Raw genomic sequence first — 23,600 nt, forward strand, 5'->3', positions numbered from 1 at the left:
TTCAGTTCAATCTCAGCCCATGCTAAGGTTTCCAGGTCATTGCCAAGCAGACATGTAGCTGCTAGCTTTGGAGAGACCACTACCTGTTTCAGGCCAGTACCCCACCCCCCATTCTAATGTCACCTTAGCCATTGCATGGTTAGCAGTAAAACTGTCAGCATTGGAGACTGGGTAAGTTTTTCCAATCAAGTATTGCCCAGGGGAAACCAGTGTATCTCTCACCATAATGACACTGGTGGTACCTGTATCCCTCAAAGCTTCTATCCTAGTTCCATTAAACCAAGGGTATTGTAAATACTTCTTTAAGTTGGGTAGCCACACAGCTACAGTGGCACACTCAACTTCCCCTTCTGAAACTAGAACTGCTTCACTGTGCAACCCGATTTGCTCTTGGCACTCTGTTGATCCCATCTAGAGACCTTCTACACCAGGAGTAGCTGTACTAAGACTAGGGGGCTTTTTGTTTGGACAAACTGAATCTCCAGTTAAGTGGCCCAACGTCTTATAGTTGTTACACCAGGCCTTTAAGGGATCAAAGTTATATCCCCTGTACTTATTTTTGGACTGGGAAGAGTTTTGGGAACCACTCCCCTGTTCAGATTTTTGGCATCCTTTTGAAGACTCAGGCTTGTTATATTGGGGATTCTCACCACCTTTCCTCTGGGGAGGTTTTGTAACCTTTTTCTTTTGGTCACCCCCAGTGGTTGTTTTTGTTACCTTTGTCTTGACCCAGTGGTCTGCCTTCTTTCCCAATTCTTGGCATACCAAATGCTGATGTACTTTTTCATTAGTGCAATTACTAAAATATGTTCTTTAATTAACAGATTGTAAAGTCCATTGAAATCATGCATATTGTGTCCAGCTAACCAACCATTTAGTGTTTTAACTTAGGAGTCTACGAAGTCAATCCAGGATTGGTTTTGGGTCTTGTCAGCCCCGCTGAATCTAATTCTATATTCCTCAGTTGTGACTCCAAATCCCTCAACCAGAGTTCTCTTCATGAGGTCTTAAGACCCATCATCTGCCCCAGAAAGGGTAAGGAGCCTGTATCTGCAGTTACCAGAGAACAGTTCTCCAAGGAGTGCCCTCCAGTGTGACTTCTTCACTTTTCTCAATTCACAAGCCATCTCAAAGGCTGTGAACCGTTTTGGGATATCATCACTCTTTTCGTATTTAGGGACAATCCCTTTGGGGATTTTAGGATCAAAAGATTGCTCTTTATCCTTATTGAGTAAACTGTTGCCACCATTGATGGGTGCTATGCCTATCTCTGCTCTCTCTCTCTAGAGCCAACGACCTGGTCTCTAGATACAGTCTTTTGGTCAACCTTGCTAAAAGGCTGTCCTCCTCATTGAGGCTTTCCTCAATGTCGTCATTAGTATCTGATCCAACTGTATAAGATCTAGGTACTGAGAGACCCCACTGGGAACCTTTTCACCCTAAGAAGTGGGGGAGGGTGATCTACCTGGTCATCCTCTCCCTATTATTCCTCACCTGATTGCTCATCACCATTTTCAGATGGTTGGACCCCAGCATACCCAGCCAACAGCTCCCAGAACTTTTGTTTGTGGTGGGATGGGACACCAAGGTAAGGGGGAGGTCAAGCTCCTCAACCAGGTCCTCTATGGCATAGTGGCTATTTTCACTAACAGCTGGGTTCTTTTTTTGAGACATTGTTAAAAACAAACTTCTAACCCCTCTAACCCTAGCTAAAGTGACTTTTTATTTTTTCTAAAATTCTACAGGGACTTAACCAAAGCCCTAGCAAGACTTTTAGTAATTTTGCAAATAAATTTCCAATTTGAAAAATTAGAATTCTAAAGACAATTTAAGAGTTCTATCATATGATCAAGTGGTAACCAAGTAGTCCAACAAATGCAAAGTTGTATATCCCACCGCCGATCCACCAGTGTAGGAAGCTGGCTCTGCCTATACTATACCAAAGTGAGGTATAGTGTGTACTGAGTCCAGTGGAGCTCCAAAGGTAGGCAGAGGTAAAGTTAGATAGCACCTCACTCTCTTTTTGTGGTAGTATGGTCGAACAGTAAGGCTTTATCAGAGACCAGTGTTACACATTAGTTGTACACACTCAGTCAGCAAATGAATTCACACATTCAAAGACTGAACTTCAGATCAATTGTTTTTGTATTAAAATATTCTTTTAGTTATTTTATTTTCTAGAACCAAGCAAGCCTGGCACAGGGGAGTGATAAATACTTTGTAGTAAATATACAGTTGTAATACAGTTTGGACTGGCATTGTAAATGCACTTTGTTTTGACTTACAGTATTGATTCTGAGAAATGCAATGCTTTGTGAATAAAGTACATATACAGGTAAGATACTTTTAAGATTACTTTTCTTTCAAAGTGTAATATACCTGGATACTACAGTGGGACATTTCCTGTAAACAGGTAAGTAAAATCGTTTTTATTAGTTAGATCAATTTTAAAGAATTTCTTTAGGTTTTCAAACTCCACAGTTAAAACCTTTTCCAAGAAAAACAGTCAATGTTATCCGATGAAGGAAAATAGTGTGATCGGTTTTATGGTGAATATTTGGTAGTGGGAGTTGAGCTTATGGGGGTAGACTCGGGGGTCCCCCAGAGTCAGGGATGCACTCTCATTACACCCTCAGCAGCACTAGGGTGGCCAGGTGCAGAGTGCTGAGGCGCAATGTTAGCCAATGGTAGATAGCGGGGCCTCCGGTTAGTGGCTGTTGACGAGCAGGCCACTTGGTTGCAGGAGCAAAGCTTCTGGACTTTAGCTCAGGGCAAATGGGGTAACAAAGTAGCACCAAAGGTGAACCCTCAGCGACACTAGGGAGGCTGGTTGGAGGTGCTGCTTCAACATCGGGCACCCTGTTGTTTATAAAGGGGAAGCTCCGGTTTGCAAAAGCACTGCAGGCTTAGGGAAGAAGGTCTTCTGGGTGCAACCACCACTTCGAGAGGCACGTTGGGAAGTTGGTGGTTGGTTAGGCACAGTCAGCGGGGCCACCCAAGGCCGTGGAGCATTGGGTACAAGGGGGTATTTTAGGGTTGGATCTTCTTTCTAGCTCCTGGTTACAGTTGGGGGGACCTTCTGTATTTAGGCTGCAGGCGTTGCTGGAGGTTTGAGGCTGGTCAGGGGTCACCAGATCTTCGGTTAGGATCACCAGGAAGACCTCCTCGTTGTGTTTGCCCACTCAAGCGCGGGCCGTCGATGGCGGGCGCAAAATGGGGCGGATTCACTGTGTCCGGCCGGAAGAGAGGCTGGAGATGAACAAATCCAATGTTCATGGTAGACACAGTCTTTATGGTTGAAGTCTGGCAGGTCCTCTGGGGTTTTTGAGATTGCTGGCTGTAGAACAAACCGGGATTTTGCATGAGCAAGTTCGGAGGGGAGACATGCTGCTAGAGCTGGGGCCAAGTGAGTTGGCGTCTTCATCTTGTTAGCTTCCGCATGGCTGTTCGGTCTTTCTTCTTTTCTTGTAGTTTCTTCTGGTCTGAGGAAGCAAGGTTCAGGGTTGCCCCTAAATACTAAAATTACGGGTGTTACAGGTAGGTAAAAAGGTTGGGACCAATGGGTCTTTTCCCTGGGATGGGTACACCCCCTATTATGGTACCCTCCAATGGGAGGGGGGCATAAGCCTTTCTCTGGTTGGTCTGTAAGATGGCAGGGACTGAGAGTTGTGCTTCACCTTGCCTCCCCCACTTGAGGGGTGGAGTTGGCAGAGGTGGGCACACCTCTCTTCCTCACTTGTTTTTCCTGCTGGTTCTCCCACCCAAAGTGGAGGTCAGAGCCAGTGGGGACCAGTTGCTGAAAGCAGCAAGTGGCTTGGGGAAGCTCACAGTGGCGGCAAGCCTTTGAACCTACCCCTTTGTAAACCCTGCCCATCCTGGGGGAGGAGGCTTGTTACCTCCTTCCAGGATGTGCATTGTTTCAGGCCCTCAAGCACAGCAGGCTCTTGACCCAGGGGTCCAGAAACATGTCTGGTGGTGGCAGCTGAAAGCAGCCACTCAGTCTCGACACTAATGGTAGGTTAGTTTTCAGGGGTCATTTCTAAGATGCCCTCTGTGTGCATTGTTCATTAAATCCCACACTGGCATCAGTGTGGGTTTAATGTGCTGAGAAGTTTAATACCAAACGTCTCAATTTTCAGTGCAGCCATTATGGTGCTATTGCGTTTTTAATGACAAACTCCCAGCACCATATACTCCTAATGGCAGCACTGCACTTACAATGTCCAAGAATGGACTTAGATACTGTAGGTGTACAGGGTCATGCATCTGTACCCTTACCACTGGTATAGTGCACCCAGCTAGAGGGGTGACTGATCTATGCCAGGGCAGGTGGTTGTAGGCATGGCACACAGAGATGTGTGTCATTTCGACTCTTTACTTTGTTCTGCACCAAAACACGCAGCCTGCAAAGGTGAGTGTAAGGGTACAGGACCTATAAGGGTGTTATAATACGTGCTGCAGCCCTTAGAGGCCTTCTCTGGTAAGAGTGCCCTGGGTACCTGTGGTCCCATTTACCAGGGGCTGACCTGTGGCCAGAGATGTCAATTGGGTTTAGGCATTAATGCAATTTTAGGGAAAGAACATAGTCCCTGGGTACTTGGTTAGCAGGAGCCCAAGGAACACTTAGTCAAAGCACATCAGCAATTCAGCAAAAAGTGGGGGCAACCATGCAGAAAGAGTGCACTTTCTCACACATAGGCAAATTATCAGGCCTTGGAGCATCCGGTAGAAGTTTACATTAGGCTCCAAGCACTCCAAAATCAAGTCCAAGTTTGGTTTGTGCTTTGATTTTCAGTGTCTTTTATTCAGACATTATACTCCATAATCAGCTTGGCAGTTCCTCTGTACAAAATCCATAGTCAAACATAACAGCTTCATGCCACAGCTTCATGCCAGCACGTGTTTTGTCCGTTTTGTATAAGGACTTCATCAGGGCTTAATATGTCACTGTCCTTACATATACTATCTAGAGTCTGTAGTGCATGAGAAACTTTTTTGAAATCACAGTGTTAAGCTTCAGTCCATGTGGACTGAAGCTTAACCATGTGATTTCAAAATGGAGGGTGAAATACCTCGTACTATTAACAATCTCTTCAGGGAGAACTTAACATTTGATTATGACATTGTCTTGCCTGACATTTGTGAATCTGCATAAATGCGTGGACCACTGGATATACATATGTCACATTCAATGAAGGTGACACTCTACCAATTGTATATCAAGTGCATTTATATTCCATGAGGAAATATAGTTTGCACCAACAGAAAAAATTCTGACAGCGATGCAAGCCACTGCAGTGAGAGAAAGATCATTGGCTCTTGGGAAATGCATGATTATTGTGACTCTCATTCCAGCATTCAGGGCTGTCACAAAGGCTGTGTCCCAAATGCAAATGCCTTACATCCTAGATGGATACAATGGGCCAAATCACTAATCGCAACAGATGTAGATTACATATTTGCCTCTCAACTACATACACAAGCTTACATACAGTATGAATAATAATAATACCCTCTGCGCAATGAAATAATGCTTGCAGTTCAGTGCGACTTTATAGTTTATACTGCTGATTCTGCCTAGCCTGCCGTTGGACAAAAAACCAATACTCGGTCGCCTGCATGGTGGTAAGGGATATAATTGGGATGGAGTTTTTCCAACCTTTAAAAACACACACACAGTCCTTAGGGGATTGTACAGCACGACTGGCTGAAGGGAAAGCTCTACTTCTGGAACTGGGAAATACAGATCCAGAATTACCGACACTTATAGTGTCCTATTTGTATTATTTGTATTATTGTGTCCAGTCATGCAATGAGTACTTGCACTTTTGGAGCCAGAATCTATTTAGACTCAACAGGTTACACCAGCAAGCATAAATTGTTTTGGAGAAAAGTGGCAAATCTTAAATCAAGTCAGCCATGGGCTTATGTTATCTACAACTGAGCTACCAATGTGTAGAAATCCACATAATTGGGGGGGACCACTCAACATACATTTTGCTGGGAATTCATTGGCTGATGAAGCTGCAAAGGCCTTAGTGCAAATTACTGTCATAACTGTCGTGACTCCTTCCAACACAAGGATAGATCGAGACATAATGTTGGCTGTCACAGCTTTGTGCTGTGGTACACCCTTACCAATATCTTTTCCAACAAAATACTACTACCTACTAAGTACGCAAAACATTCTGTTTGCTCATCTCTCTGGAGTGGGGAATTGAGTAAACGAAATTTGGGCTGCAGTCCAGAATTAATCATACCAGGATATGAGGGATTAATGTCTGCCCTCGCAGTTGTGGCAGCTAGTTTCAGTGCTACAGCAATAATACTGGTGGCCAGGCCTACATAAACAAACAAAAGATTATGCCCTTAAATGCACCCTTTGCCAACAAAGAAAAGTTTCTACCACAACACGTCTACCATAAACTCCTCTCTTAGTTTAAAAAAAGCCATACACCTGCATCTACCTGGACCTTTGAGGACCACTCCAAAGTGATGGTTCTTTCAAATACATTCTGTTAGCAGTGGATTCCTGTTTTTATTTCCAGTGGGTATGGCCACAGCGATCGGCTGACGCTCAAACTGTTATACAAGATTTGCAAGTCTTCATCTGCTCATATGCAGTAGGCACATGCCATTCATATCAGGTCCCAGCAATTGCCTCTAAGGTTTACTGGGATACCATGGGAACTTTGGGTGTGATTGTGCAATAGTCCTCCCCCTATCATCCTAAGGGAAATGCAGTAGTGGAAAGGAAAAATTGTGACTTAAAATAGTCGTTAACAGCTAGATTATTAGGTATGGCTCGGATATGGGTCCACCACATGGATGGGGTAGAGAGAGCCTTAAACAATCTGCTAAGAATATTCTTGGTTAGTCGGACTCCCTATGAGGTTCTGTTTGGGTTCAATATGTTGGTTCAAGACCTTAATAGCCCTAGCACAGCGGTGACAGAACAGCTGTTTGATGTCTGTGAATGTTTGGCTGTCCTACAGGAAAGGGAAGACTTCCGGGATGAGCAAAGGAATGAGCTACAGAAACATACTGCCACTAGCAAAGTGATGGGACAACCAGTAGCTCCTGACTGGATTCCAAAGATTGGGTATCTGGTTTGAGAGAAGATTGTAGATGGAAAAAATGTGGCCCATCGTACAGAGCACAAGTGCATGTCCTCACAGTTGAAGGTGCCAGAACTGTACTTTTACCGCCCCTTGCTGGTTGTAAACTTAAAAGGTTTGCGTTGATTGACCTGGTCAAACCGGACCCTGTGACCATTCCTACACACTAGGTCAATAAAGCTCCTGGGAAGTTACCTGCCTCTTCTCCATATTGTACAGGAAATCCTGTTACAAGCTTTAACTCACATTGAGTTTTCTGCTCCCCAGCTGGGGATATCTGACTCTGAAACCTTGATACTTTCAGTTACATCTACCAACAGCAGACAATCATCATATGCCAATATACAGATTTTAACACCACATGCTAACAACAAAGTTATTTATTTTGATCCACCATTGGAGTTAGCTCCCAGCTTTACATCGCCATGGGAGGTCCCAGTTTTTGCACAGACTGCCTTTGGCTATTTTGTTGACATTGTCAACTTTTCCTATGATTCGTCAGACCGACCACCACTTGGATCTCATGCATTTATAATTAGGCTCAAAAAGACATATTTGGTTCCGCCTTGGATTTACATTTGAATTTCCATTTCTTTGCTCTTCTTTTTCCATTGGATTGAGTTTGTGACAGTATTATTTCTGTTTCTGAATAGACACTATCTCCCAGAAACATCTTCTGGTGAAGTGGTAACCGAGGTATTGAGGCCTCATTCTTCATCACACCAAGTATGAAGAGACCTTTCCCTCGTGAACATTTTGGCAGTTCCAGTACTTTATGGAATTTTTGGAATAAGGTACCATAAGATATTTGTGTACCAACAGAACCTTTACAGCTACCGTATGCATTTAAAATATCCTTGAATTGCGTTAATACTCCTAGCAGCATCTCTGATGATTGGAACATTAACATAGTCAAATCTATGCTTGATGAGCTAGAACAGTTTATGTATTTGAAAGTGACAATATGTATAGTAGAACATCTAATTATGATTAAATGTTTTGTTTTTACGACAATGAATATCATTACTTACACCAAGTGAGTACTCCACGTGCAGCATTTAATTATACAAAATGAGAACATTGCCTTATACCAATTTGGGTAGCTTCAAAATATTCACAAAGAAGTTTGCATATTGTTCTGGCAATAACCATGTAGATGCAGAGACTTGTTATTATAAACTTCTCCCTTCCCAGGAAAAGAAAAATATGCTAACCAACACCAAACTGTTTAATTACAAGGGTATGACATTTTGAAAGACAATAATGAGTTAAAATCCTTTTGGGGGAACCAGAGACTAGCAAGTCCAAGTCATTGAGGCATTGTTTAGAGTGTGTCTTATACCAAGACAAATTATTTCCCTCCGCAAAATTTTCTGCATTTATTAAAGAAGGTTAACAAGGTATAAAGAAAGAGGCTTACCAGATGGACTCCACCACTGCGGAAGTTCCCTCGCACAGGACCTCTATCAAGGGCATTCAGTGATCCTGGCTACAAAAGAAGGAGCAATTCATTAGTTGTAATTACATGGATACCCACATACCATATTATTCCCAGTCTTCAAAAGCTCTCAGTAAACCACAATAGAAAGATAACCAGATACTATCTCTTCGATGCAAGAGTTGGGATTCTGATCATAACTTTAATATAGGCCAGTGGGTTGAGGGCCTACTGCACAGATCGGTGTACAAAATTACCATAGAGGCAGACACAGTCACGATTACTCGGTCGGTTAAATAAGCACCATTGAACTGAATATTAATACCAGTTTAGTGAGCTCATGAGTCAGTTCATATTGTGGTGTGTGGCATATTTTGTTTATGATCTTGCCTTTATTTGCAAACCACAGGTATGCATTAAAGTACAAAATCAACAATACATTTGAAATATAAAATCCAATTAAAATAGTTTGCTGAAAGGAATTAGCAAAAATTTTAAAACAAAAGCACATCACTTTAAATATACAAAACTGAATTAAAATACATTGCTGATGATAGGTTCATAGGTCTTAAAGTATATCATTACATCACTTAAAAATAATTGATACTGCATCTAAGAATCACAAATAACCTTTTAATGGCCTGTACTATCTCCCTAGTACGTGTGTTGGCCATTGGCCTGCACTAAGTAGGTATTTAAAGGCCCCTCTGGTGGTGAGTTCTCAGACCTTGGTCCAAGGATCACACTCTACCGGGCAGCTCCGTGGTGCTTTGCGTTGCTTGGAAGCCAGCCCACTTCTGTTGCAGGGTTCAAGACTATCCTGAGTCTGGTGACTGTATTTTGCTTTCTGGTATAATTGTGGTGTGTTTTTTCCACTGTAGTTTATCTGTGCCGCTGCTGTATATTGTTAATTTGTTTCTCTCGGTCCATCTGGTCCATTGTTTTTCCCTCTTGGCCCCTATGTTTTTCCTGCTGCCGCTGACCCCTGATCCCTCCCCCTACTCGCCCGCTCCCAGCTGCACGACCCTCCCCTATATTATGGTGACCGATGCGCAGTTGCACCGCTGGCGTGCCGAAGGGGAGCCTAAGGCAAACCCGTCTTCACCCATTTGCGACCCGACCAGCGGCAGGAACCCTGGTTCACCGAGGTGCCACCGCTATGACTCAACCACCCTCCAGGCACTCATCCCCAGAAGACGCACTGACTGCGCAAGAGCCTCACCAAACACCACCCATGGGCAGACCTCATGCAGACCCTGCCGCAAATCCTTCACCATCGATAAAGCTCTCATGACCGCCAAATGCACGCCTGATGCATGCCCACTAAAAGCCTGACTTGCATCCTTCTAAAAAAGCGCTCCTTGCACCGACACGCTGTAGAGATCTGGGACCTTATCGACAGCCTTTCACCTGACGTCACCTTCTTCACGGAAACCTGGACAAACGCCCCCTCCGGCCCGACATCGCCACTGCCATCCCCGACGGATACAAGATCCAGAGAAAAGCGTCCACATCGCACAGGAGGGGGACTCGCCATCGCAAACAAGACCCCCTGCATCTCCACATACAGCACGAGTGACCCCCACTCCAACACAGAACACCCCTATTCCCAGACAAGCCACAGGACCATGCTACGCGGCACCCTCATTTACAGGTCACCATGACCTCACCCCATCCCGCATCTACCATCGCCGAGCTCGCTGCCCCCCATGCCATCACCTCCATGGACTACATTTTACTTAGGGACCCGAACTTCCACCTCAACAACGGCAACGACCTCGACTCCACCACTCTCCTCGACAACCTTAGCAACCTAGGACTGAAGCAGCTTGTCAACATGGCCACACACACAGCGGGGCACAACCTTGGCCCCATCTTTGTGGTAGGAACAAACATCCGTTTCAGCCACACCACCCAGTCCCCCTGGACTGACTACCACTGCATCCATTTTACCTTCAATACCACCACCATACCCAAACCCGCCCTATGCCCTCCATGATGGAACTGGAGCAAAGTCACAGAGGAGGACCTCAACACCACCCTACGTTAAAACCCCCCCAGTGCCACGACCGACACCAATGCCGCAGCCAGGGAATTGCACCGTTGGGTCTCCTGCTGCGCCGACAAGCTCGCACCCCTACGCTCCGACCAAACAATGCCCTCTGGTTCACCACAGAACTTCAAGAAGCCAGACGCTCCTGCTGACACCTAGAGAAAACCTGGCGAAACCTGAAAACCACAGAAGCATGTAACAACCACACGAGCGCCCTAAAGGAATACCACCAGCGCATAAGAGACACCAAATGGACCTTTATAAGAGACAAAGTCCAGACTAATGTGACCAATGCCAAGGAGCTGTTCAATGTCATACAGCAGTTCACAAAACCCACCTGCGAAGCCATGGACGTCACAGAACTCTGCGACAAACTCAGCTCCTACTTCCATCTGAATATCAAGGCCCTCTATGACAACTTCCGTGAACCAACAACAAACACCACCCCCTCCTACTGCCGCCGATGAGCCCACCATCATGGCCTGGGATCCGGCTACCATCAAACTCATCACCGCGATCATGGATAAAACTCACTCAGGAGCTCCAACTGACCCCTGCCCACTGCACATTTTCCACAGGGCCGCCACCGTCATTGCACCCAAAAACTAGGACGCACCATCAACACCTCCCTCAGATCAGGCATCTGCCCAGACGACTGGAAACAGGTGGAGGTGAAACCCCTCCTCAAGAAGCCAACGATCGATCCAATGGACATGAAAACCTACCTTTTGCAGCCAAAGTCACTGAGAGACTGTAAACGCCCAGCTGACCGCCTTCATTGAAGAGAACTCCATCCTGGACACCTCCCAGTCTGGATTCCACAGCAACCACAGCACCAAGATCGCCCTCCTCGGCGCCACTGATGACATCCATATGCTACTGGATCAGGGACACACTGCGGCCCTTATCCTACTAGACCTCTCCGCAGCCTTTGACACCGTCTCACATAGCACGCTCACAGCCAGACTTCACTATGAGGGTATAAGAGGAGCCACCCTCGACTGGATCCAATCCTTCCTCTCCGGCAGAACCCAGAGGATTTGACTCCCTCCCTTCCTCTCCAAACCCACTGAAATCAACTGCAGAGTACCCCAGGGATCATCACTCAGCCCCATACTCTTCAACATCTACATGGCCCCCCTCACCTCCATTGTCTGACAGCACGGGCTCAGTATCGTATCATACACTGATGACACCCAGCTCATCCTCTCACACACAAAGAACCCAGAAGACACAAGACTCTGCTTCCAGGAAGGAATGAAGAATGTGGCAGCCTGGATGAGAGACAGCTGCCTGAAGCTCAACTCAGAGAAGACCGAGGTGCTCATCCTTGGACCCTGAACCTCCGCCTGGGACAAAATCTGGTGGACCTCCGCCTTAGGGAACCCACCCACCCCTACAGACCCCGCACGAAACCTCAGCATCATCCTTGACTCCTCCCTCTCCATGAACCGTCAGATCAACGCCGTCGCCTCCACTAGTTTCAACTGCCTTCGCATCCTCTGCAAGACCTTCAAATGTATCCATCCCCCGACTGCAGAAGGACCGTCACCCACACACTCATATCCAGCAGACTGAACTACGGCAACACCCTCTACGCTGGTATCAACCAAACTCTTCTACACAAACTCCAAACCATCCAGACTCATCCTTGGGTCACCGCGTCACAAGTACATGACCCAACACCTACGAGGCCTCCACTGGCTCCCCATCGAGAAGAGGGTCACCTTCAAGTTCCTCACCCACGCCTACAAATCCCTCAACAACATCGGACCCAAATACCTCAACAAGAGAGTTTCCTTCCACATACCCAAGAGGAACCTCCGCTCCACTGACCTTGCCCTGGCAGAGGTCCCCCGCATCCGCAGAAACAGAACCAGCTGGAGAGCCTTCTCGTACATCGAAGCCAAAACCTGGAAAGAGCTCCAGGGGAACATCAGATGCTCCCCGACCCTGCACACGTTCAGGAAGGATCTCAAAACCTGGCTCTTCGACTGATACAGAGCAGCCCCCCCCCCCAGCGCCGTGAGACCCTCACGGATGGGTGGTACGCTATATAAACCCCTTATTGATTGATTCATTGTGGTGCTGATATCTTTACAGGAAAGTGACAGTAAAACAAGCTGATGGGCTCATTTTACATTCACTGAATCAGTCCTCCGGGCATATATTAGCCCCCTGAGTACTGATTCTTTTGAAAGAGGTATAGTTGGAAAGGGGAGCTTATCCCCTTTCCATTGCTATTGCTGCCCAGGAGAGTAATACCCAATCAGTGATCTGCCCACTAGGCACAAAGGATGGGGGAGAGGCTCCTTTGTGAAGGGATTGTGCTTCGGACAGCACATTAGAAAATGACAGTCTTTTAGACCGCCTGTGGGATGATGGGGGTAATTACCACCAATCTGCCCCTCCTAGGGGAAGAGAAAGTCCTCTAGATGGCAGAGAACCTTGGAAAGCTTTTTTTTTTTAAATATAGGGCTGGGGGCTGCTCACCATGGGCATGCACCCATCTCAACTAAATGAGTATCATTTGTTTTGCCTCCCGGGGGGGCAGAAACCCATTAGACGCTACAGAAAGCTTTTTGTGCGAAATAATTTAGGGGTGGGGCTTCCCACAATAGGCATGGCTATGCCCCAACCCAAACTACATAAGACATCAGTCTTTCTGCCCCCTTAGGAGGGTAGGAATCCCACTAGATGCCAGATAATGTCTTTTAAAAGGAAAATATATAGGCATGATCACAAGCAGGGTAATGCTGGGTGATGGGAATTTGGGGGAATTTTGCAGATTCTGTAAAATTCCATCACACAAATTTAATGAAAATCAGTGTAAGGCACATCACCCTGGAATGCCGTAGTTATCTAGTTTTCAAAAATATCTGTGGTTCGTAGGTTTGCATGAGCGGCGTCACAGAACAGCCCTAAATACCAAAGTTAACCCTATTGCTTATCCTTCAACATAGCTCTTTATGGCCTTTTGCATCATAGTATCTTGGCCCACCCACACAAGTGGAATACCATTCTTATCAGGGCACATGTGAGTGAGGTAGGAAATGTGGTGCTCCCCACAGATTCAAGAACTTTCCTTGACAGAAATATGAGGGCAATGTGTGTTTTTTTTACCAATGTTTGACATTTTCAAGGACTTCCAGGTAAAATTGCCTAGTGAAAGCTGCGTACCCCTGGACTCCCCTAGAGGTCCAGTTTTAAAAAGTTTGCAAGTTTGCTAGGTTTCCCTAAGTGCAGCTGAGCTAGGGTCCAAATTCCACATCTACCCACTTTGAAAACAAATGGTCAGTTTTGAGTGGAAATATTTGTGTCCATGTTTCATTTTGCACTGTTTCCTGACACGACAATTAGGCCTTCCTACATAAGTGAGGTACTATTTTTATGGGAAGACTTAGGGGAATGCTAAGTGGAAGAAAGTGTGTGGCTCTCCACTGACTCCAGAACTTTCCATCACATAAATTTGAAGAAAATATGTTTTGTTAGTCAAGGATTCAGGTTTGCGAGTGATTCTGGGTGAAAAACCTGGTGAGAGCCATGCAAGTCATTCCACCCTGGATTCTCCTATGTGGAAAAGTAAATTTTGCCATGTTGTATGTGCCTACGTGTTCCCCCTGTTATGTCATATGTGCATGATCGATATGCATGTATTCCCCTTCTGATCGATTAAAGACGCAATTACAGTTGTGTCCATCTCTAGTATGCCAGTTTCCAGTCTTCGTGAATACAACGAATATCAGGCCTATGTAAAGCTACGTTGCCACGTTTCACAGTGTGCACGTTAATTCACTGAAAAGTCCCCGTTTCTAGGCCTCAAAAGGGCCCGGACTCAGATTCAGCTCCTGTTTCCTGAACCCTCTCCGAGGAGCAATACAGCCCCCACCTGTATCCCTGACCCTTAGCTTACTTCATGCCTCGCAGTGCCCGGCTCGGCCTGGCTCTGCCTCTCAGTCTGCCAAGAGTATGTTATGATTCTAGTTATCAGTCCAGCCCTCCTTCTCTGCATTCCTAAGCCACTGAATCGCATCAATAGTTTCCGTCATGGTCTAGCCTTTATGTCTCCATGTAAGAGAAATACTGTATTAATATTCATAGAATATTCCTCGCACACACACTACATATAGGATTATGCATGCACCAGTCTTAATGTCTGTTAGCCTTTGCCCTGATAACTTTTGGATTCTATCAACATGTTCCCTAAACACTAGATACTAGATAGGCTTTAGGTACATGTCGCCCTGACACTCCAGACTTTTCGTCTCCTCTTCTAGCACAGAAGTCATAGCCCCCAGTCCTCCTGGTAACACGTCATTGCCAGTTTGTGCGCACCACTAGGTTAGAGGTCCCAGCTGCTCAGGTAGCCCCCTCCATGTTTCCGCCCCTTTTTATGACATATTCTGTTACGTTTACATCACATGTCTATGTATACGCCCTGTACACGCCTTCTTGTTACATCATTTCTGCCCTTATCTTTCGCGACTGCTACAAACTCCGCCTACTGCTACGCCTATTGTATTGAATGCCATGAAAATGTTTTAACTATATATACTTGTGCACTGTTATTAAAAGTTAGCGCTCTTTTGTCCCTGCCCCAGGCAGCTGCCATCCCATCCCCGTACAGGCTGTCCTGTTCCAGTCCTTTATGCTTAATTAAAGCCTGTCAACTCTAGCTACCTCGTATCTTGACTCTTATTTATTGAGCTATCTATTTGTATGAGTATCCTGAAAAATAGTACCGGTAATTAATTATTTATTTACCACATAATGGCGCCCGAATAGGGACTTGCCCTTTCCCCACACGCCGGAGAAGCCACGCAAGCCCCCTGACCCTCTGCAGCCGTGACGGAACCATCCTGCGCACCGGCAGATAGTTCTGCTTTAAGTATCCCTCAGGTCCACGGAGGAGACGGAGGTTGCGGTCCAGCATCCAGACGAGGCGGTGGAGGAACGCGGCGAGTCCCGACCAGAGCCCAAGCCGAGAGTCCAAGGTCCGAGGTATCCGGAGGCCCACCTGTAACTGAAGTCCGAAGTTCGTCCGTCCGTCGTCGTAGCAGTCCAGTCCAGTCCGAGGCCTTCCGTTCTTGCTGCCCGGTGAGTACCGTTGCTGGGGTAGTATCTAGACAGGGTCAATTAATTTGTCTCTGGTCCGTGGGTTTGGGTACACAGATCCAACACGAAATGTCCACTTAGGTGGATGCGGGTCCTGACGTGTCTCTTTATGGGACCGGTAAGTTTCGTACTGTTTCAGCAGTGCATCTAGTCTGTTCTAGTAAGTTCTGTTCTCGAGAAATTCATGTGTTCTGTTCTCAGTATTTCAGGTAGTATCTTGTCCGAACTGTTATTCTAAATGTTATTTCATGTGTTTTCAACGTCGTGGTATGAATGATTCGTATTGCAGTTATTATTGTGTTCATTGTGTATTGTATTGTGTCCAGACTCCAGTCTAGTCATGCCTCTGTTCTCAAAATTACGTCAGCTAAGAACTAGAAAAGGTCTGCTCGAAGAAGCAGTTCCTGTCCCGCCTAGGGACAGTCCAGGTCATTTTATGTATCAAAAGCATGGCATAAGTGCCATATTATATCTAGATTTATGGGTGGAGTACACCAAGGAATTAGAGGAAAAGTATAGATGGCCCGTATCAGGTACATGGGATGCCGAGTGCATCATGCGAGTAGAAGAAGCATTATGGAAAAAGAAAGCCAGACAGTCCCAGAAAGATGCCATCGAGTTATGGCGCAAAGAATCTCATAAAAGAACAGAAAAAGAAATCAGAAAGTCAGAATTAAGTAGAGAATCCTCAGAAAGAGCCCAAGAAAGGGAATTAATCGAAATAGGTGAACGAGTTAAAGCCGAACAGTCAGACAGACAGAGAAATGCCCTTATTAAGGGTATGTATCCTCTTCTTGCCGAGGGCTTGCCAAAAGCAACCCCGGAAGCACCATGTAATTTTCCGCCGCCATTAGTTCCGATTAAGCTACGTCACAAACCGACCGCAGCTGATATTTTTCTCTCGTCCTATTTGGACGACACAGTCCCAGAATATGCAAATCCTGCTCCGCCAGCTCCAGTACAAATGTAATTCCTGTTCTTCCAGCCACCGGGGCACCTGTTACAGCACCTGTTACGGTACCCCCGGTCCAGCCCGTAGTACAAGTTCCCGCTACATCAGTCACTCTGCCAGCACGAAGAGTATCAGTCGATGATTCCAGTTTAGGGGCCGCGGGGGGAGGTCCTCCGGGTACCCCGCCGCCACACAAACGTGTAACGTTAGTCGAGTTACATAAACGTGCGTTACAGCGTACGCCCAAATATCAGTCCGTTGCAGATATCAGACGAGCTCTTACCGAATGCCGTTATGATCCAGTCCCAGGCGATGATAATATGGTTATATATTCATTGCGTGTAAGACGGGTGACCGAGTATTTGGACACCCTACCGAATATGAAAGAAGATCTAGACAGAATGTATCGTTTCATCCGTACAGGGGATGATCCAGAAAGTGTTGGCGAAATCATGTCTCTAAGGAAAGCTGAGACCCAGCTCATGTTATTAAAGTTTCTAATCAATTGTTTAATAAGGGAACAAGATTATCCGACTAAAGATCCGACCGAAATGAAAGTCCTGACAAGGTGGAGTGATAATATAGCCGAGGGTAAACACAGGACCCTCAGTAGTATAGAGAGTATGTACAAGAAAATACGTAAAGAAATAATAAGGTTACACGAACAACGGAAGGAAGCACTAGTAAGCGAGAAAGAAAACGAATCTGATACTGAAGAAGTAGAAGACGAGAATACCGCCAGAATAGCGTATGTAGGTAAATCTAGATTTCCAGACCGACATTTACGCCTAGAACACAAGAAAGTCATTCATCATCCAGCACCAGAACAAGGTTCTCTGGAACAAGTATTTCAAGCTACCGATCACATTTTGAAATCACGAATCGGTTATAGTGAACTTAGTACCATGCATGAACAAGAACTAGCCCGATCAGCAGTCAGATGGATTACTGATTCTACCACTTTTCCAGACGAAATAGTGGCACAAATGTTTCTGAAACTGCCCCCAGCCGAGCAGCGACTGGTGGGTATGTATATGATCCAGCACCTCGTTACACTGTATGAGGGTCAGCATTCTGATCCAGGTCCGTTACATGATGTCCTGAACGAGTTACTCCAGTATAAATGGAAAGGTTTAGGTACCGATTTAATTAGTGTCATTCTAGAACAACGCCACAAATATAGAACGTTTCTGAACCCGCATTTTGTTCACGTCTCACCTCCAGAAAGTAAACCATTTTACATAGATAGACAGCATCCGTTACGAGAAGTACACCCAGTTAGGACACCGGATGGTGAAATGCAACGAGTATTTGTTTACACCCCTATCACAAAGATGGAACTCTTAGAGATGAAGAAATTAATTCCCTGTCACGACAAAGATCCAGCAGGGTTCCATCGAGAATTAAAAGACATGCTCCGAATGGGAGAATACACTTATCCAGATATTATTAAAATGCTAAAGGTCCTGTTGCCCGCAGGGGTATACGAGAAACTCAAGGAAAAAGAATGGGAGGTGGGAGAGAAAAAGATAGATTGGACAGCTCTAGAAGCTGAAGATAAAATACGAGTACCAGGTACCGGTCTTGGGGAGAAATGTAAAGAATTGCCAGAGTTATTGATTCAGGTTTTGCCAAGGTTATTAGCCACGAAAAAGGAAGATTGGGATGCAATCTCAGCATGCAAACAGAAACAGGATGAAGACACTAGTGATTTTTATTCTAGATTCGAGAAATGTTTTAGTATCAACAGTGGTCTCAGGACGAGTAGCGAGTCATACCCTCATCTTTTTGTTACTAAACTAGTCGAGAATTCAAGTCCACAAGTTAAAAATCGAGTTTTGAAAGTCGAAAGTAAGCTAGTACCCCGTCCCAGATGTTACAGATGCTCCAGTATCACCAGAACAGAATCAGGGAAGAGCAAGAACACGAAAGGAGACGTATGAAAGACACGAAAATGAAAGTACTAGTTGCACAATCTGTTCCACAAGACAGTCAGAAGAGGGGTCCGAATCAAGCCAGTCATCCTGCAGCTCCCGTTAAAGGGACATGCAACTATTGTAAACAGCCAGGTCATTTTATAAACGAGTGTGAGTTCTGAAACACAACATAGCTACTGGTAAAACTAAAGAAAGACCACGTCCGCCTAGACAAGAACAAGTTTTACAGACTTCTCAGTCACCACAGAATGCACAACAGACAGTTCCAGCACCGCAGCCTATAGCTGCAACACAGCATGTTACACAGCAGATGTACCAGTATGCCCAGACAGAGTATCCAGAGTATCAACCGTATTCATGAAACAGCCTAGAGAGGGAGGTAGGCTTGCCTCTCATCGAGATACCTGTAGATCAAGAGGGTCCCTATGTGCACAGTCAAGTATTAGGGAAAGACAGAAAGTTTTTGATTGATACAGGGGCAAGTAGGACTACTATCAGTCATGACGAGGTTCCAGGGGCTCCGCTCTCAGGCTCTAGAAATGTTTCCCTTGGATTTTCAGGAAAGCCTATTGTAAACGAGATATCAAAGCCAGTTACTCTAGAAGTTGGTCCATTGTCCCGAACTACTGATTTGTTACTTACGAAGTCATGTCCAGAAAATGTGTTAGGTATTAGGACATTGAAAGAATTAGGTGCTGTTATTTGCTGTTCCCCAGAAGGAATACGTATTTTTTTGCGTGACTTTAAAGGTCACTATGTATTACGAGATTTTGATCCAAGATTGTCCAATGTTCCGCAGCATTTATGGGCGCAAGGTCCAACTGATGTAGGTTTTATGCGAATCACACCCCATCGTGTGACTCTCAAGCAAGGTATAGTCTTGCCACGAATCAGACAGTACAGATTGCCACCTGAGGCTGTAGCAGCCTTATCCAAAATTATTGACGAGCTTATTGCTCAAGGAGTGGTTGTAGAAACTGACTCCAATGTATGTAATTCTCCTATCATTCCAGTCATGAAACGCACTGATCCAAATGCACCTCCAGTATATCGATTAGTGATTGACCTTCGAGAACTCAATAAATGTATCATACCCCAGTATCCAGTAGTCCCAGATATTTCATCTCTATTGACAGCTATTGATTCTGAAGCTATATTTTTTACAGTAATAGACCTCAAGAATGCATTTTTCAGTGTTCCAATTCATCCAGACAGCCAGTACCTTTTCGGTTTTTGTTTAAATGGAAGGAGCTATAAATTCACACGAGCTCCTCAAGGTTTCACAGAAAGTCCTAGCATTTACAGTCAAGCACTTAAACGACAACTAGACAACATTCACATGCCAGCTGACACTGCCTTGCTCCAGTATGTCGATGATCTACTGATCACAGCCCGTTCTGAGCGAGCTTGCGAGCGAGCGTCACTTACAGTTCTGTATTTCCTAGCCGAGATGGGGCACAAGGTGTCCCCTTCGAAGCTCCAGTTCTGTGTCCAGCAAGTGATCTACTTAGGCCACTTACTGTCCAAGTGGGGTAGGCAGTTGACACCAGACCGTATCCAGTTAAAAGCGAGTCTTCCACAGCCCAAGACACAGAAGGAGGTACGTGCTTTTATCGGCCTCACTTCCTATTGCAGACAATGGATTCCTCAGTATGCATTTCTAGCAAAGCCACTGATACAGTTAACGACACAGGAGGCAGCCGTATCGACTGTCCTCCCTTGGACATCTGAACATACACTTAGTTTTAATGAATTAAAGAAAGCCTTATGCCAAGCACCTGTTCTAGCTACACCAAACTACAGTAAGCCTTTTACACTTTTTGTCACAGAACGTAATGGTACTGCATTATCTGTTCTCACACAAGATCAAGCAGGACAATACAAGCCTTGTGCTTATTTTTCGAGCACGTTAGATCCAGTAGCCCAGGCTCTGCCTGCGTGCCTCAAGTCAGTTGCAGCCACAGCACTAGCTATCAGACAAAGTGATTCCATAGTATTAGGACATTCCCTGACAGTACAAGTTCCACACTCCGTGGAAGTTCTTTTAAACCGAACACAGACTCAGCACTTGACCATTGCACGATTAACAGGTTATGAACTGACACTGTTCCAGCCACACATAGAAATCAGACGCTGCAACGTTTTAAATCCTGCTACTCTGTTACCGTCAGTTACTTGAAATCCCGCCACACATGACTGTGTGGAAGTTGTTAACACCATGACTAAGCCAAGACAAGACCTGACAGACATTGCATTACCTAATCCCGACCTGACACTTTATGTGGATGGTTCATGTATGAGAACTAGTACAGGAGAACTAGTAGCCGCGTATGCAGTGACTACTGACACTGAAGTTATTGAAACACACCGTATTGACACCCTGTCTGCTCAAGCAGCAGAGATAGTTGCTCTGACCCAAGCCTGCATACGTGCCAAGAACCTGAAAGTAAACATATATACAGATTCACGTTACGCATTCGGAGTTGTACACGACTTCGGAGTGCTCTGGCAGGAGAGAGGTTTCATGACTTCTCATGGAACCAAGATTCAGCATGGTCTCCTCATTCAAGCTCTGTTAGATGCAATACATTTACCGACAGCTATCGCTATCATGAAGTGCAAAGCACATACGAAAGTTACTGACATCATTTCCCAAGGTAATGATCTAGCAGATCGAACAGCCAAGCTTACAGCTCAGACACCAGACATTCCAGTTAACAAGACACAGACATCCACTCCAGAACAGACTACTTGTATGACAGTTAAGGACCCTACACAAGATGTCATAGACATACAGTTACATGCTACTCCTGAAGAAATCAGGAAATGGTCCGAACAAGGAGGGGTCCAGACAGATCAGGGATGGGTGACGAAGGGAAAAGCCACATGGTTTCTCCCCGACTCTATGGTTCAAGTCATTATCAATACCGCACATAGTCCAGCACATCTAGGAGAAAAAGCTATGTTAGACAGTATCCAGAACCTTTGGTTTAACAAGCACTTACGAGCTGCAGCCAAGCAGAAAGTCCGTACTTGTATGATATGTTGTCAATTTAATCCAGGTAAAAGTGTCCCGGTGGAACAAGGTGGATTCCAGCCTCCTGACCACCCTTTTGAAGTCCTCCAGATGGATTATATTCAGATGGAGCGATGTCGAGGTTTCAAGTATGTCCTCGTAGTTGTATGCGCTTTGTCCAGGTGGACAGGAGCATATCCAGTTCCAGATTACACAGCAGCGACCACTGCCAGGCAGTTGGTTCGTGAATTCTTCCCCCGTTATGGACTCCCTAGGGTCGTGTATTCTGATAATGGCCAGCCATTCTCATCTGAGCTAATGAAGCATGTTTCCCTTTTGTTAGGGTACCAGTGGAAGTTCCATTGTGTGCGCCATCCTGAAGCAGCCGGTCTCGTAGAGAGACATAATCAGACCCTGAAAATCCGTTTTGCTAAGACATGTAAAGAGAAAGGTGTAGACTGGCTAGTAGCCCTGCCAGTTGCTTTATTCTTCATGCGCATGGTCGCACATTCCAGATCAGGTCTGTCCCCTTATGAGGTCGTATTCGGCCGCCCCCCAAATATGTGGGGTACACCTAGACCCCGCAGTATTACAGATGTTTCAAGTAATATGCTGACAGATTACCTAGCTTCCTTGATGTCTGCCCTACACTCTTGTCGTTCACAGGTTGCCGCTGCTTTTCCAGACAACACTGAAGTAAAACCGCATGAGGTCCTTCCTGGGGATTTGGTTTTAATACGGAACTTTGATCGTTCAAGTCCGCTGGAGCCTCGCTGGAAAGAACCGAAACTAGTCCTTCTGACCACCCGTACGGCCGTGAAGTTGGAGGGCCGTAAGGGTTGGGTCCATCTGTCTCATGTCAAGAAATTTCACGGACTCAGAAACAAGACTTTTAATGACATTTCTACAGACATTTCCATTTCAAAGGACTACCTGAAACCAGACTCTAAATCAGACATTCATTCAAATCCAGAACTAAAAATTCCTCTGTTAGAGAGAACTCCGCAGCAGGAGTATAAATCCAAGCTCCGGTCTAGTAAAATAAGTCAGCCAGTTTAATTGTCTAAGTCCCCCTCGGGTGAAACGGTTAGACAGGTATCTGACATGTATGAGATAGACCCCCATAGTGAGAGAGTTAGTCAAAACTCTATCCGATGTATCGTTTTTCTAAGTTTTCTATTGTTTCTAAGTTTGATGGTTACCTGCACAAGTTATGCATTTCATTTATGTTTTCCGATTCCGCATGTAAATAAGTTTTCTAATGCCACAGTAGAGCACACATTTAGTGATCTGCCTCCTCACGAGCTATCCTATCGTCTTGCTATGAGAAATAATACATTCATCAGAATGTTACACTATTCACACCAGACCAGCAATGCCACTAATTGTTGGGTGTGTGGTCGACTCCCCCCTTTCCAGACACCGAAGGGAGTTCTGCCACTCTTTCCTTATCCGTTTTCACATAATGGTTCGTGTGGAGCATGGTCCATGTTAACGTCATCCTCAAATGATATGTCCCTTCTGAATAGAACATGTTTTCCAGACAAGCAAGGTCTCTCCCATAGAATAGGGTTAGATCAAGAAAATGAAGTTTATAATTTAGGTAATTATTCTTCGAATTTTATGGTCTTGAATGTTCAGTCTGATACTACTCCAGACTTACCTGCTATTTCAGTACTACCAGTCAAAGGCGAATTATGTGTCAGAAATAATGGTTCCGCACATGTAGGACATAGTGATTGTATTACTACTGTCGAGTATAGTGACAGTGGGAAATCTATTTTCAAAGCTTCACGTCATTCTTATTTTGTTTGTGGTCAGACCGCATATGTTCGTCTGCCCCTCGATTGGGATGGAACATGTTACATTGCCTTCCTACTGCCACCAGTTTTTCTAGCCCCATCTGATTATCACAGAAACACACATCTAGTACACGTCAGACATAGAAGGGAGATTGAGTCCCCAATTGTC

At 45.3% G+C, this 23,600-nt stretch overlaps 1 protein-coding gene across 2 annotated transcripts in view; it reads right to left on the reverse strand.

Annotated features, from left to right (window-relative positions):
* Window positions 1-23,600, reverse strand: part of RGS11 (regulator of G protein signaling 11) — a 2,073,835-nt gene that overhangs the window by 1,059,987 nt on the left and 990,248 nt on the right. For both annotated transcript variants that reach the window (XM_078664273.1, XM_078664274.1), the window contains exon 9: window positions 8,539-8,607. In XM_078664273.1, coding sequence (XP_078520399.1) covers window positions 8,539-8,607 — 69 coding nt within the window. The remainder of the gene's footprint in view (window positions 1-8,538; window positions 8,608-23,600) is intronic.

The sequence above is a fragment of the Lissotriton helveticus genome, chromosome 10 (genome assembly GCF_964261635.1).
Source record: "Lissotriton helveticus chromosome 10, aLisHel1.1, whole genome shotgun sequence".
Lineage (NCBI taxonomy): Eukaryota > Metazoa > Chordata > Amphibia > Caudata > Salamandridae > Lissotriton > Lissotriton helveticus.